At 52.4% G+C, this 13,745-nt stretch overlaps 4 protein-coding genes across 4 annotated transcripts; 1 reads left to right on the top strand and 3 right to left on the bottom strand.

Moving 5' to 3' along the window:
- Nucleotides 1-559: 559 nt before the first annotated feature.
- On the top strand, nucleotides 560-1,632 carry J4E90_004643 (uncharacterized protein; the record flags this gene model as incomplete). The annotated part of the gene is made up of 3 exons (XM_051434207.1): nucleotides 560-685; nucleotides 739-1,405; nucleotides 1,460-1,632. 3 exons carry the CDS (start codon nucleotides 560-562, stop codon nucleotides 1,630-1,632), a joined length of 966 nt encoding a protein of 321 aa, XP_051291463.1.
- A 4,414-nt stretch (nucleotides 1,633-6,046) lies between these two features.
- Nucleotides 6,047-7,052, bottom strand: J4E90_004642 (uncharacterized protein; the record flags this gene model as incomplete). The annotated part of the gene is made up of 2 exons (XM_051434206.1): nucleotides 6,047-6,278; nucleotides 6,337-7,052. The coding sequence occupies 2 exons, from the start codon at nucleotides 7,050-7,052 to the stop codon at nucleotides 6,047-6,049; spliced, it is 948 nt and encodes a 315-aa protein (XP_051291462.1).
- Nucleotides 7,053-8,791: 1,739 nt separating this feature from the next.
- Nucleotides 8,792-11,072, bottom strand: J4E90_004641 (uncharacterized protein; the record flags this gene model as incomplete). The annotated part of the gene is made up of 3 exons (XM_051434205.1): nucleotides 8,792-9,168; nucleotides 9,220-10,728; nucleotides 10,778-11,072. The coding sequence occupies 3 exons, from the start codon at nucleotides 11,070-11,072 to the stop codon at nucleotides 8,792-8,794; spliced, it is 2,181 nt and encodes a 726-aa protein (XP_051291461.1).
- A 1,826-nt stretch (nucleotides 11,073-12,898) lies between these two features.
- Nucleotides 12,899-13,708, bottom strand: J4E90_004640 (uncharacterized protein; the record flags this gene model as incomplete). The annotated part of the gene is made up of 1 exon (XM_051434204.1): nucleotides 12,899-13,708. One exon carries the CDS (start codon nucleotides 13,706-13,708, stop codon nucleotides 12,899-12,901), a length of 810 nt encoding a protein of 269 aa, XP_051291460.1.
- Nucleotides 13,709-13,745: the final 37 nt, after the last annotated feature.

Genomic DNA, 13,745 nt, shown 5'->3' with positions numbered 1-13,745 from the left:
TAGTGCTCTGCTACCTAGGCATCTCTTACACTGATAGAGTGCGATTGTCGAGCCTCAATACTACCTAGGTGCTATCGGCTAGCAATCTATATGTTGCAAGGAGAGAATGGGGAGGGCTGTTAAGAGGGGACCTGGAAGTAAAGAACCCTGTCAGTGCACATCCAAGGTAACATTCGCACGCAGCTTCTACCCCAACGAACTGTTTTAGACACCTCGCGTCGACGCAGACTTGCGGCGTAGGCATCCTGCGATCCCCACTGTCTCTTTGGCGACCGGCTGGGTCTGCTTCTGGAGCTTGACTAAATGAGTCAAGTTGGAATCCTGAGATACGCCCGGGCATGGGACGTAAACAGGAAGTATACTGCAGCTCGCTTCGAAGATGTCAGGATCTATGCCGCTCAACAAGAGGTCGGCTCTAATGGTCGTCTGTGGTCAGCCCCAGGATAAAACCTCCGAACCCCATGTCCAGTGAAATCCCTTACCACTCACAATGCTTCGTACTTTCACGGTTTCCCACGACCACGACGCATCTCTACGACCATCTCCTCGTTCCATCGATATGGACAAGGATGAGGCGCTTGTCACGACAACCGTTCCAGATTATCACGATGGACTATGGGAGAAGACGGAGAGACGCAAGGATGACACTCTCCCCTCTGGTTCCTCAAGTAGTGGCGGGTTCCAAGTAAGTCCCACCGATTCATTGCTCAAAGATTGGCCAGCTAATTTCTCTCTCAGCGCTACATAAACCAACTCGCCATCAACAACTTTGGCTTCACACTCCAAGTAGCATGGGAAGCTGTTGGCTTGTCATTCCAGCTTGCATGGCTCAATGGTGGCCCTGCCGCGCTTGTCTGGGGGTCTATGATCGCTGGCGTCGGCTCTACCCTCGTTGCTACAGCTTTGGGGGAGATGGCCTCCATGGACCCCACCGTAGGTGCACAGTACAGATGGTCGGCGCGCTTCGCTTCATTCGCTCCCGAGTTCTGGGGGTTTATTCAGGGCTGGATCACAGTCATTGCCTGGATTTGCAGCTGTGCCGGCGCCTTCTCCTTCATGTCGAATACTTTATCCGGCTTGATCATCTTTAACAGCCCAAGCTACGAACCAAAGGCCTGGCACTCGACAGTGTTTCTGATCGCCTTCCTCATTGTTCCGCTGGTCCTCAATCTCTACTTGCGAAAGATCATCAACTATCTGGAAACGATCGGTGGTATTTTCCATGTTGTCTTCTTCGTTGCTATCGTTGCGACACTCTGCACGCTTGCGAAGCGCAGTACACCCGAATACGTCTTCATGACCTTGCACACAGACGCCGGTTGGGAAAATCCCGGTGTCGCGTTCTCTATTGGCATGCTCGCTGTAGCATATCCTATCAGCAGTTTTGATGGTGTCCTCCACATGAGTAAGTTGCGCAACCCAACTCAACTTCCAATCCCAGTGCTAACATAGTCCACAGTCGAGGAGACCAAAGAACCTCGCAAGCGGGTACCCAAAGCTATGATCTTGGCAACCTCTCTGAACGCAATCATGATGATCGCCTTCTGTATCTGCCTGATGTTCTGCATTGGTGATGAAGAAGCCGTCGCGAAATCGATTTTGCCGATTACGGAGGTCTTCTACTCGGCGTAAGTGCACCACCCGGGAGGTGACGCAGGTTCAATACTAACATACTGCAAAAGCACAGGGTCTAAGGCAGCATCAACGGCAATGACAGTTTTGATGGGGCTTCAACTCATGGTTGGCAACTTTAACATCGTTGCATCCGTGGCTCGATTAGTCTGGCGATTCGCATCCGACAAAGGTCTTCCTTTTCACCAGCACTTCACCTACGTGAGTCTTGACCATGCCCATGGTGATCGACTGAAACTGACAAAGCTCTAGATCCATCCGACGCTCCAAGTTCCAGTACCCGCACTCTTTCTAGTTGGCTTCATCTGCTGCCTTCTATCACTCATCAACCTCGGTTCCGCAGCCGCCTTCAATTCGCTCATATCCCTCCCCACCATCGCGCTATACGTATCATACCTCGTCCCAATCTCGCTATTCACGGCTCGTCAGCTTGCCGGTAAACACCCGAAGTACGGGCCCTTTCAATTGGGCAGATGGAGCATTCCGATCAAGCTCTGCGCCATTGTCTACTTGGTATACGTTATCATCTTTGTATCGTTCCCAGCATCAAGACCGGTGACAAGCTTGACAATGAACTATGCGCCACCGATTCTTATTGGATTCATGGTCATTGCGATGGTGGATTGGTTTGTCAGGGGTCGCAAGAAGTTTGAGGTACCTACAGCCGCACTCGAACACGCGGAGGAAGAGAGGCCGTAGGTGAGTTGATTCGAGTCTGCATGTTGATACGATATCAAGTTTCGGCTTCATGTATGTGTGCTCCATAGCAGAAGCATCTTCGTTGGCGTGTTTCGTTAGGTCTTACAAGATAGTAGGTTCGCCAGGCGACACGCTACTGCTTCATCGAATGAGCGCAGCAACTAGGTTGTCTGGTACGAACAATGGGGGTTCTTGGAGATGCGATACTTCTCTCTTTCCGGTACGAACAATGGAAAAACACTTCACCATCTGAATGGCAGAGATTCTCACCAAAACCCTGCACATGTAAGCCCAGGCGAATCAATACGAAAAGAACCATTCTGGACTGAGATTGAAGGCCTATCGAATGCGAAATTTGGTCAACACAAGCACTTGAGATGCACTTGAGATGGGATGCAAGCATCACCCATTAAGGAGTTGTAATCAATATGTATGTTGCTCTATCGTACTCTTGATAGTAATCACGACTTGGCTTTAACCACTGCCGAGGATGTACAGCACCTGCACCACAAGAGTACCTCTACACTCCTCAACCCAACCTCCAACCACCGTCCACAGGCCTCAAAGAGACCTTCATTTCCTTCGTACGAACTTCCATATCACTCTTCTTCCACAGAGCCTCACTTCCCCGCGCCTCTTCTTGCAAGCCACCAAGTAGCACTGCCAGGCTTGAAGATTTCCAGACACCATAGCGCCGACCGCGTTCCCCGCTTCGCCATGTTTTCCAAATGGTCGTGGCAAGGAATATCATTGTGAAAGCGATCAAGCTTACGGGAAAAGTTATCCAGGCCCACCGAACTTGAACACACGTATTTGTCTCCGTGACAGTGCCTTTAGCGAAGCCATACTTTGGATCTTTGGATGCCCCGATCCGTCGTGTCTGCTTGGTCATCGCTTTCGCTATCTGGCTAGTATATGCCTCGATTGTGGTGAGATTAGACTGCCCGTTGTGGTAGAGACTTTTGAGCCAGGCTTCACCTGTAAGTACGGAAAGTTGCTCGTCACCACTGAACAAAGTCTGATTTTGGTACATTCGTTTGAATGTTTGACGGACCGCGTTAACTGCACCGTAATCGATATTCCAGACACAGTCCCGTGCATACCATGTCGTCTTGTTGAAGAAGACTGGTCTATCCGGGGTTTCCACACTCGATCCGGAGCATGGCTCCCAGAATCCGTCACGTAGCACCTGAGTGGGTATTGCGTTCCAATGGTCGTACCAATACCTGGATCCGTCTGCGTGGTAATTAAGGGGCTCGGAATTCACGGTGGTCTCGTACAACTTTGCCGATTCGATGCGCGATTTGATAGTGAGAATAGCCGGCCAGATCCCGCATTCAACGGCCAGCGGCATGTAAGTCAACGTTTGACAATAGGTTCCCTTGCAGTCACTTCTATCGACGTTGTACATTAACACCATGAAGCTCACAATTGGGAGTTCGTTTTGCTTGGTCGTCCAATATTCCGGGAAATATATCCTGCCGGGTTCACCCATCGTAGCTGCTAGCCTTGTTATACCAAAGAAGCGATAGATGGTATCTGCACTAAACTCCTCATACCAATCGTCTTCCGAATTTGCCGATTTTATGGTCTCGTTAGCGGCAGTTCTGGGGATATACCAAGAGGTGGCCCGGCTATCCGAAGATTTTTTCATTCGAACTTCCTTAGAGACATCAACACACGCAGACTCGAAGCCGAGAGTCTGATAGGTTACGTCTGGATTTGCTTTCTGTGTGAATGTACAATTGCCTGTAAGGCATTGCACATCGATCGGCCGATCACCCTCGATGAGATCAGTGTATATACTGGCCAGCATGCTTATCTCCAGGACTCGGGCGTCGTAGGTGGTCTCATCCAAGCCAGTCAGATTGCTTGCACGAGGAACTCTTCCTAGAATCCCAATCACAGCTCTATCACAGACTACAGGACGAATGATCTGTTGTGTGAAAGGATCGATGGCTAGTGCAAGCAAGGTGATCCATGCGCCAAGTACAGCGATATGTCTAGAAGTCGGCAATCAGATATGTCCAAGACGAGAGTAACAATCAAGACATACCGGTGTTTTAACCGAAAGAGGAGTAGCAATGATCCCCAAGGCCCACGACTTGCAAGGTCAAAATCTTCGAAGTCGATTAAGCGGCGTGCTTTTGAGTACCACAGCCACTTCCACTGGCTAATGCCTTGATTAAATTAATGTTTGGGTAGACAAGTCTTAAATTCAGACTACTCACATTCCGCTACTGGTAGCAAAAGCGAAGACTTTACGACTCCAGCAATGATAGCAACTAACGTATTGATTGAGATCTTGAGCGGCATCTCTGTTATAACACGTCCATCAAAGTACCGAAGCGTCGCCACGAGAGAAGCCATCGCAACGATAGACAATGCGCAGCTCATCAGTTCTGCTGCCCAACCATTAACCCATCGTGAGTGCAATCGGCGGAATTTCGAGCGCGCTGCGGATGTGGTGGATGGACGACTGCCTGGAGATTCTTTGGCTCGTTCAGCCTTGTCACAAGGCCCTTCATCAGAGATGCTGACGGCAGTATAAGCATGGCGGTTAAGTTTCAGGTCTGACGTGACTGGGAGGCGTTCGACCGAGTGATCCCCGCTGGCATCACTTCTGGCAGATGCAAAGGAAGACATGTTGCGATGAGAGAAGAATCAGGGTGTGCGAGCGGGGACGGCAGGCCATTAAAGGGCGCACCGAGCCGCATTCTCTTGGGTGGCAGTGCGCCTCGCACTGTGTGGGGGCCACGATTGAAGACCATCGAGTGGATGTGGCGTCAAGCCGTAATGCGCAGCCTATCCAACTGAAAATTGTCGAAGCCGTGTCGACATCAGCCCCGTAGGATTGGGTTGCATCGCCGCGAATACCTACTCTGGTCAGCTCGAAAAACTTCAACGCACGGTACCTAGGTGTAGATGAATGCACCCTCTATTCAGAACTTTCTCGTCTCGAGCGACTTGTCAAATTCGCATGGGTAGTTGCTTTTTCCATCCTTGTAGGCGAAGCCCTACCAGACCTCGGGATGGTTACAACCTTGGAGCCTCTCAGCCTTGTGGGTTATCATCAGGAATAACGGTCGCAGAAATAGTCGGAATACTGGAAAAAAGAAGCTAGGGTACTTGAGATATACTGCGAACTATCCAGGCTCTTTCCTGGAGTTCGTGTGCGAATTCGTGATGTATGTATAGATCATATGGTTGGGTGTGCGGGCCTTCCCCGCGATGCCGATCTGCGGGCCCAGCTGCGCCTCATGCTCCTCCATCCGTCTTATGGGCACATGGATGCAGCCCATGAGCCCAGACGTTGCGATTATCTGCCTCAAGTTGCGAGTCTGATGACACATTGGTTCGCCTGCTCATACGGTGTTGCACGGGATCAAGTCCCCGCTTGACCCGGTAGACTCTCTGAGTAGCCTTACACAATAGTGTCTGCTGAAAGGCCGATCACTAAGGACAGTCCATATTCACAACGTCCTTTAGCACATTGTTAATAGGCAAGACCCGGTCTATTACGATGTCTAAACGATTTCGAACCCTGAACGCCTTCGCAATGCTATGGTTCCTCATCAAACCCTTTTCTAGCTAGCTGCACTTCGTCATCATGCCGTTTCAGACTGGGAAAGCAGCAGTGTTCTCACACCCGATGAGCATTGCGCCCAAAAGACACCTTGGCTAGCATACCAGCCAAAGGTCTCTCTTTGTAGCCTTAAGCAAGATACGAAAACAACATCGCCACTAAGCTGAGAGCAAGGGTAGCCGGTGCAGCACCCATCGCCGACGCACCAGAAGCCTCAGGAACGTTGTTCGTAGCCGCACCGCCCATGTACCACGATCCAATATCCGTCAACTCGCCGTCTTGGGTAAGCATAGCAGCGTTGGCGCCCACGTTGCTAACATCCGATCGGAAAGCGCCGAAGTAGGAGTAGTGCGTGATGTTTCTGGGTATAATGTCAGTACATGTTCGTTTTCCTGAAGACATTCAAGACGAGTACTCACGGCCAGCTATCAAAGCTCTGCGCACTCATATTATAAAAACTCTGCGTCTCCTCAAGCGGCTGATTCGGGTACCCATACTCCGTAACCCACACCGTCATGTTCGGCCACATCGTCGTAACGCGTCCAATATGGCTCATCATACCCTCGAAGTTGCCATACCAGTGCACAGGGATGAAGTCGGGATTACATCCGCCGTCGCACTCGTTGAAGAAGTTCTCCAACCACTGCCAACCGGACTCTGCGCCTGTGACACCCGGTGCGCCTAGCTTGATGCCGAGTTCCTTGAGGGGCTCGATTTCGGCTTTCCAGCGCGCGGCTGCGGTGGTGACGGCGAGGTTGGAACCGCCGGTGCTGTGGCCGCCGTCAGGTTCGTTGAAGCCTAGCACGGCGGTTATGTTTGCTCCGTCCTTGATCTGCTGCTTTACGGAGTCGAGGAATGGGGTGCCGGTATCGCTGTCGCTAGCGCCCCAGAGCATAGGGACGAATTGCATGTCTGGGTTATCTTTGTAGGCAGACGAGGGGTCTTTTTGGTAGTTGTAGTACCATGTTGGAGGAGATGGACCCGTTGTCCAGATCTTATCGTCGTCGGGGTGGTCATCGGAGGGGACGTAGACTAGGCCGCGTTTTGACGATTTTGAGGCCGTGGATTGTGCGGTTGTGGAGGATGTGCTCGTGAGCAGCACCGTTGCGGCGCTGAGAAGCGCGGTTCGTCGCATCTTTGCTGTGAGGTTTGTGTGGTGAAGTACTCTCGGATGTAGCGATGTATGAAATCCGACTTTTTTGGAAGTGGATCTGGGTGTTCGGTACCAGCGATACGAAGATAGGCCGCGAAGGGGTCCGTTGCTGATTGTTTGGTCGCCGTGCGATTGGATGTCGTCACTCAGGGAAGCCCCAAGATACCTCTTTTCTCGTGGTGATGCGCAAAGACAACGTAGATGACACCAGGCGATCAAGTAGGTAACAAGGCAAGAGTACCTTCCAGGGAATTTCCAACTCTTCTAGCCAGCTCAGCCACGGAAAAAAATCCAAAGCTGTCAGGAGAAACTTCAGAAGCGAGTCGTTACGCAAGCCACAAAAGCGCCTTTGCAACCGGGCCAAGGCGAGACAAATAACAAGCCGGGTATCGTACACAAGTCCAGAAGTCCGGGAAAAGAGAACGGGAGACGAACGATCAGCTACACAGCGAGGGTCCTTCTTCCCAAATAGATACCCGTACGAGTCAAAAAATTGTTAGCTTCCAACGCCGTCAAACGTCACGAACTCAGGTACTTCAGAAAAAAGATGCCTAGGTGCGCTACGAGGCTGGAGATAACAGTATAACCCCACCGCCCACCCACGCTACACCTGCACCATGGCTGTTAGCATCTATCGAAAAGAGATAAACCGGCATCTTGGGAGCCGGCTAGATTGCTGCCGCGCCGCTCAGAAAAGCGTAGTGGCGTTGTGCTAGGTAGGTTTTGGAACTTGTGGTGACGCCTGCCGTGACGCAGGTACAAGCGCCCCATAAGCCCGCGCCACAAAAGGGGACAAGGCACGACCCAAAGTAAATTCTCGGGAGATCGACTTTGCCGGAGGCGTTCGGCGGGAAAAGCGTGGTTTTTAGGTGGGACGAGGGTGATGGAATGAGGATTTACATCGAGCGATCTGAGGGATCGGCAGGTACAAATCTGCGTCGGGCTGTCGAGAGTTTTCCGTCGTTCTCTTCGTTCAGATGCTACATGTCGCAGTCCAGGCAAGGTACGTCGCTAGGATGTATTGGTTCAGGGGTGGCGCATGCGAAGTGTGTCCCAACATTTTGGGGCTGCAGCGAGTGTTCAGCTGGCCGGCTGGGTAGCTCTCTGCCTGCAGGGCTTATCGGCGAAAGTTGAGATCGCACGTGCTCTGGACGATTCTAGGCCAGGTGCCGCCGAGCCGCGTGTAGTAAGATCTCAAGACATGGCATTCTCTAGGCAGGCATCACTCACAACCACAGAGGTACATGAAACAGCGATATAACAGTTGGGTATTGGTATTTACATCTTTCGCTACATCCTAGTTCACATTGCCGTTCCCATTCCATTTCCAACTCCCCTCACTCCATCCCTTTTCCAACCTTCTTCTCTCCTTCACTCCGCCTTGACGATATAGCAGAAAAGATAGTGGTATGTGTGCGCGAGCCCCAGGCTTACCGCTTTGCATGAGATTACAAGAGCTTGTATCAGATCTTTCTTTACACAAAAAAACTCGATGAACACAAGGAAAGATTCGTAAATACACAGACGTGGAGCGCAGGTATGGCCCGGTCCGTGTGCGGGAGATAGATGACTGAGGATATGGTTTGACCGCTCTATGGTTTGTCAAATGCGACCACCGCGATGCAGACATAGGAACAAAACAAATAGGAGATTATGCCTAGATGGCGAGATGTTTCGCTTCTTTAGGTCTTCGCTCTTGGATGACTCAAAAGGTTGTTGGCTTAGTAGGCATAGGGGCCAGGAGGGCCTCGTGGTTGTTGAGGCTGCCATGGCGCGTTGGCCACGTAGCCGGGTGGTTGGTGGAAGCCAACATCCGCCTCGCGCCCCGGACTGCTCTCGCGACTCAAGTTCCGCTCATGCGTTGCTGTGCGACCGAATGTGGATGCATCCGCGAGCAAGTGCCCTTGGTCGTCTCCGAATGAACGACCACCGGAACCGTTGTATGCGGTGTTCTGATCCGCGAGAGGAACGCGGTCGTAGCCGGCGGTGCGGGGACCGAACGGCGATGGAAGCGAGGTTCGCTTGTACTCTTGGGGGTCCATGAGTAGCGAGTTGCGTGCGTCGAGAGGAGTAAGGGTGTCGAGGTCACGAGCTTTCTCTGCAGGGGCTGTTAGATGGTGTTGGCAAGCAGGGGGTGGAGAAGACTTACCAGCTGCCTTTCTTTTCTTGCGGTGAGGGTTCTCCTTGCAGCAGATGATGATCGCGTTGACCGCGATGAGGATAGCAAGAACACCAGTGAGGGAAGCCTGTACAACGACAAGGACTAGACCGGTGACGGTCTTAGTGGTCTGGCTCATGCCAAGTTCTTCGACGAAGACCAAAATGCAGACGACCGACAAGACGCGAACGACCGAGATGGTAATATTGATCCAGGTGCTAGACTTGAGCGTGTACGGACGAGCCCAGAGAAGCATGACAAGGAGAAGCGACTCGACGATGAGTTGACCAGCAGCCTGTGCGAGACCGTGGCCATCTGCTCCTGCGATAACGCAACCACGAGCGAACATGAAGATAATGGCCGGTACGAAGATCCACCAGTAGCTCTTCTTGTAGTTCTCGTAGAACATGCTGTACTTGCGCCAAATCTCTTTATCCTCGTAGAGAGCGTCCGGCTTTCCCTCCATCTTCTTGAACTTGTCCGCAGTGCTCCAGATCTTCCAGGTAAAGAATGCCAAGACTCCGGTGAATGCAGCTAGAGTGACACCAGCGAGTGTTTTGACAGCCCACGAGTCTCCATTCTTGAATTGATAGACACAGTATAGAACCCAGATACCGTAGAGCAGGAGGATCAAGTTGGTAATCGTCTTGGCCAGAGTCCACCAGTATCGCTTACGGAAGCTGGTCAGTTTCTTGGGGAAGCTGCCAAATAGTGCCCATGTCTCCAGAATGACCTTGAAAAGGAGGATACCAACGGTGATGGCAGCGATAATGATGGCGAAGATGAGTAGTACTGTCATGAAGGCGTTACGATCGGGGATGGTGTACTCCTGGATGAAGCCCTGCATGTCCTTCGCGTAGACAATGACCTTGTTGTCACCTCCCTCTTCGGCAGTATCGTTGACGTTCGTGTTCAATTCGTCGCGAGCGAACAGGACGTCAAAGCTGCGCTTGGTCAAGGTCATGTTCTGGTCCACGTGTACGAGGGTAGCGTTCTTGAGAAATTCGACACTGCTCTGGGTGAGGTTGCCGCCGGTGCTCTTACGGAAGTTGTCAATGGAGTGCTGCATTCCCTCCCAGTAGATGAGACCGGTGCTAAAGGCAAAGTTCTGGGACCAGCTGCGGTATACACCAGGGACGTCAGCGCTCATCATGCCGTTCAAAGCCATGGCCTGAAACCATCCGATGACATCGCCGAAGGTAGGACTGGATTGTGCCGCACCAGGGTGTCCAGCGCCAGCGAGCGAAGCCAGACCAGTAACAGCTAAGGCAGCTCCAGCAATTCCAGCGGCGATGTATTGTACTCCTGCGGTGGAAAGTGATTGTCCGTTGCTGACTTGAGAGGTAATACAGGCCAGGTCCTTGCCTCCATCTTTGGCCTTGAGCTGCATCCTGGCTTGACTGTCGATGTCGGGAATGTTGAAGGCGATGCTGGGGATTTGGGACATGATGCTGTCGGGGATACTCTGCTCGCCCTGTGCACCGAAAGTACCCTTGGGAACTGCTACATGTTAGCTTGTACATTATGCGCATATCATCGCTGTGCGTACCTGGACATAGCTGGTCGACCTTGTATTCGCCATCGCAAGGGTCAAACTCTTTGTTGTACAATTCTCTGCCGTATGCGTTTACGGTAAGGATTGCCATAACCTTCTGCTCAACTTCGTTGGTGCCGGACACATCGAATTTGACCTTCTTAATGGAGCGGTCGAACTCGATATTCAGCTTGTTGACCTTGATGTCTCCTGTGCCTTCCAGACAGGAGCTGAAACCGTTGGTCTTGAGAATGTCGGCAGCCAGTACGCTCAGTGGCGCCGATGCCAGTAATATAAAAGGTGCGAGCATGGCCGAGTATGTCGCGTGGGGCCTCATTATTGGTGTTATGCGCCCGGGGGCGTTCTCGGGGTGCGGGTGTCGACAGCGAGCGACGGTCGCAGCAGCGAAGGGTCGGGCGACGTTGGTATGCGCGGGTGCTTGCTGACAAAAGCGAGTGTAGCAAAAGAAACAAGCAGTAGATTAAACGGGGGTCGGCCGCAGGTTCAACCTTTCTCGTGCCTGATGGGAAGCGGTAAACAAAGGCAAGCGTCCAGAGGGAAGGCGCGTCGAGGGAGCGGCGAGCCAGGAAGAGGGTTTGGGGTCTAGTCGGCAGGTACGAGGGACGCAAAAGTGAAACGACTGACGAACGAGGGAGCGATGTGGTTGAAATGAGGACGAGGCGCTGAAGCCGGTAATCTGCCTCTCTTCTGAAACCGTGCGGCGACAGCCAAGGGGGTTCACTCCAATCAGGAAGGGACGCGCGGCGCTAGCCTCGATTAATTCCGCGATGGCGCAGTCGCTGGATCCGACGCTATCGAAGGATGATGGTTGTTGGGCCGCGTTCGAGAACACGATGGGATGCAGATGGGGTTGACGTTGGGGAGCTGTCAGGGACTGTTGCGCGAGCTGGGGAAGGAATGCTTTTTATCGCTAGGTCATCACTATCTGCTGCTACTGCGAGACACGCTGCCCTCACACGCCAATACACCACTACTGTCGTATACTGGCAGCTGAAGACTGCTACCGTGCAAGGCGGGCCTATCAAACTACCCCGGTCCGCTCGAGACCGTTGCCGTCGCCAAGTCAACCATCGTGTCATCGATGCGGAGTTGGAGAACCACCAGAAGCTTCAAGCCGTGCACAAAGAGCTTATCTCGCCATCATCATCTCTTGTGCACACAAAATCATAGGAGTTCATCATCATCAAATTCACTTTGGTAGCCTACGCCGATGACCCCATGGACGGCGCCAGCGTGGCTGTGCAACACCCCAGGGTAGTAAAAATAGATGCTCGGCCACTAGGTGAGAATTTGAACACTGCAGCTGCCCAAAGAGACCAAGTGCTGCATCGAGGGATGACGTTCCCTCGTATACTGTAGGCCCGAAATACTTTTGTTGTGGTTCAACAGTCTGCATCTGTCTTTGTTGTGATGACGGTACCCCTTTGAAAGGAGACAAACGTGCTGCAGTCAGAAGAGGAGCTATTCTACACCTTCTGTCTTTGTGTTTGTGCTATGCGATCGGCGTCTGGTAGTTGCGCGGTCTAGAAACCTTGAGGGCTTCGAGACCTCGAGAGCTGCGTGATTAAGCCGATCACTAGCCCCAGCACCCGCCAGCCGTCACATCAGCCGTGGCCAGGCGCCCTCGTCATCTGCACAGTGAGACCACCAAGACCTACACAACAGCCACCACGGTTGCGCGCCACACTACAGCCAAGTGCAAACCTCACGAAGAGACGTCTTCACTGCTTTCATCGTCGATTCATTTCCCTGCTATCTTTCCCATGCAGGTTCGGGGGCCTAACCATCCGCCCATGTTGGTGCAATCTCACGTGCAATTTCATACGCCCGCCAGTATCGCTCCTTCACTACCTGGGTATAGCGCTCTGGATTATACCTCTCATCTCCGTTCCGTCGGTCGCAACAGATCGAGGTGATCTGTGATGATAGTGCACTCTGGTACCGATGACCGTCAACTGAGGTGCATCCTGTCACGTGAGCTAGCGACCGAGGTCGTGCCTTCCTTTTACTGATCACACCCTGCTGCTCCGCATCTACACGCGCTATCCTCTACAACTACTCAGTTACCGCGATCTTTGATAAGGCAAAAGTCTGAAGCTTCATCTCGTCAAGTGCCTACAGTGGCACAAACCCAGCTGGAAGCTTCTTCCCCTCAACCCACGCTACAACAGTCTCCGCCCAAAGCCGAGGATTCTGCCTATTCCAAGGATGCCTCATATCCGGATGCGTATAAGCAAGAGTCAAAGTGTTGTTCTCTTTTCCAATCTTGACGAGTTTGCGAGCAGCCTCCGGGCTATCGCTAGATGGAACCACCCCACCCTTCCCAGCGACAATGATCAGGGTTCGTGCAGACCATGGGTGCAGTTGCGCTGCTGCGCTGTCGGTTTGCGCGATCTGTGTGCAAAGCGATAACGAAGGACTATTTGTGCGGCGGAGATCGGTACCATCCATGAGCCAGCGAATCCAAGGTCGTGGGACAGCGTTTTCCATGCGGTTTGAGGCCCAGAGCAGGTAAGGTGGTAGCGGAGCTTTTGAGACAGGCGCTTCGCTGTATCCAGAGATAAACATCAATTCGACGACATGAGGATAGTTGGCAGCAAGACAGACTGCGATCGAGGTACCGAGACTATGGCCAACAATATGGGCTCGACCGCCGGTAGCTTCCATCTCTATCAGATGCGCGATGCGCTGTGCAGAGATCTCGACGGAAAATGGTATGTGCGACGAGTGACCATGTCCAAGACAGTCTGGGAGAAGAAGATGGTAGTCATGGATGTAGGGTACCACCAGTTCCCAGTCGTGAGCGTCTACAAAAGCACCGTGTATGAACAGAATGGTTGGTTCGCTGTCCTTGTTAACAGACAAGTGCCAGAGGAGGGCGTTGGGGTCATCCTGTGCGACTCCTTGTGTCTGTGGTGTGGCCATTCGTCGCCTAGTTTCGCACAACAGCTTAGGTCAAATG

Source organism: Alternaria incomplexa (genome assembly GCF_024043165.1).
Source record: "Alternaria incomplexa strain BMP 0042 chromosome Unknown scaffold_6, whole genome shotgun sequence".
Taxonomy (NCBI): domain Eukaryota; kingdom Fungi; phylum Ascomycota; class Dothideomycetes; order Pleosporales; family Pleosporaceae; genus Alternaria; species Alternaria incomplexa.
The sequence above is the reverse complement of the archived record's forward strand: the minus strand, read 5'-3'. Positions and strand labels throughout refer to the sequence as shown.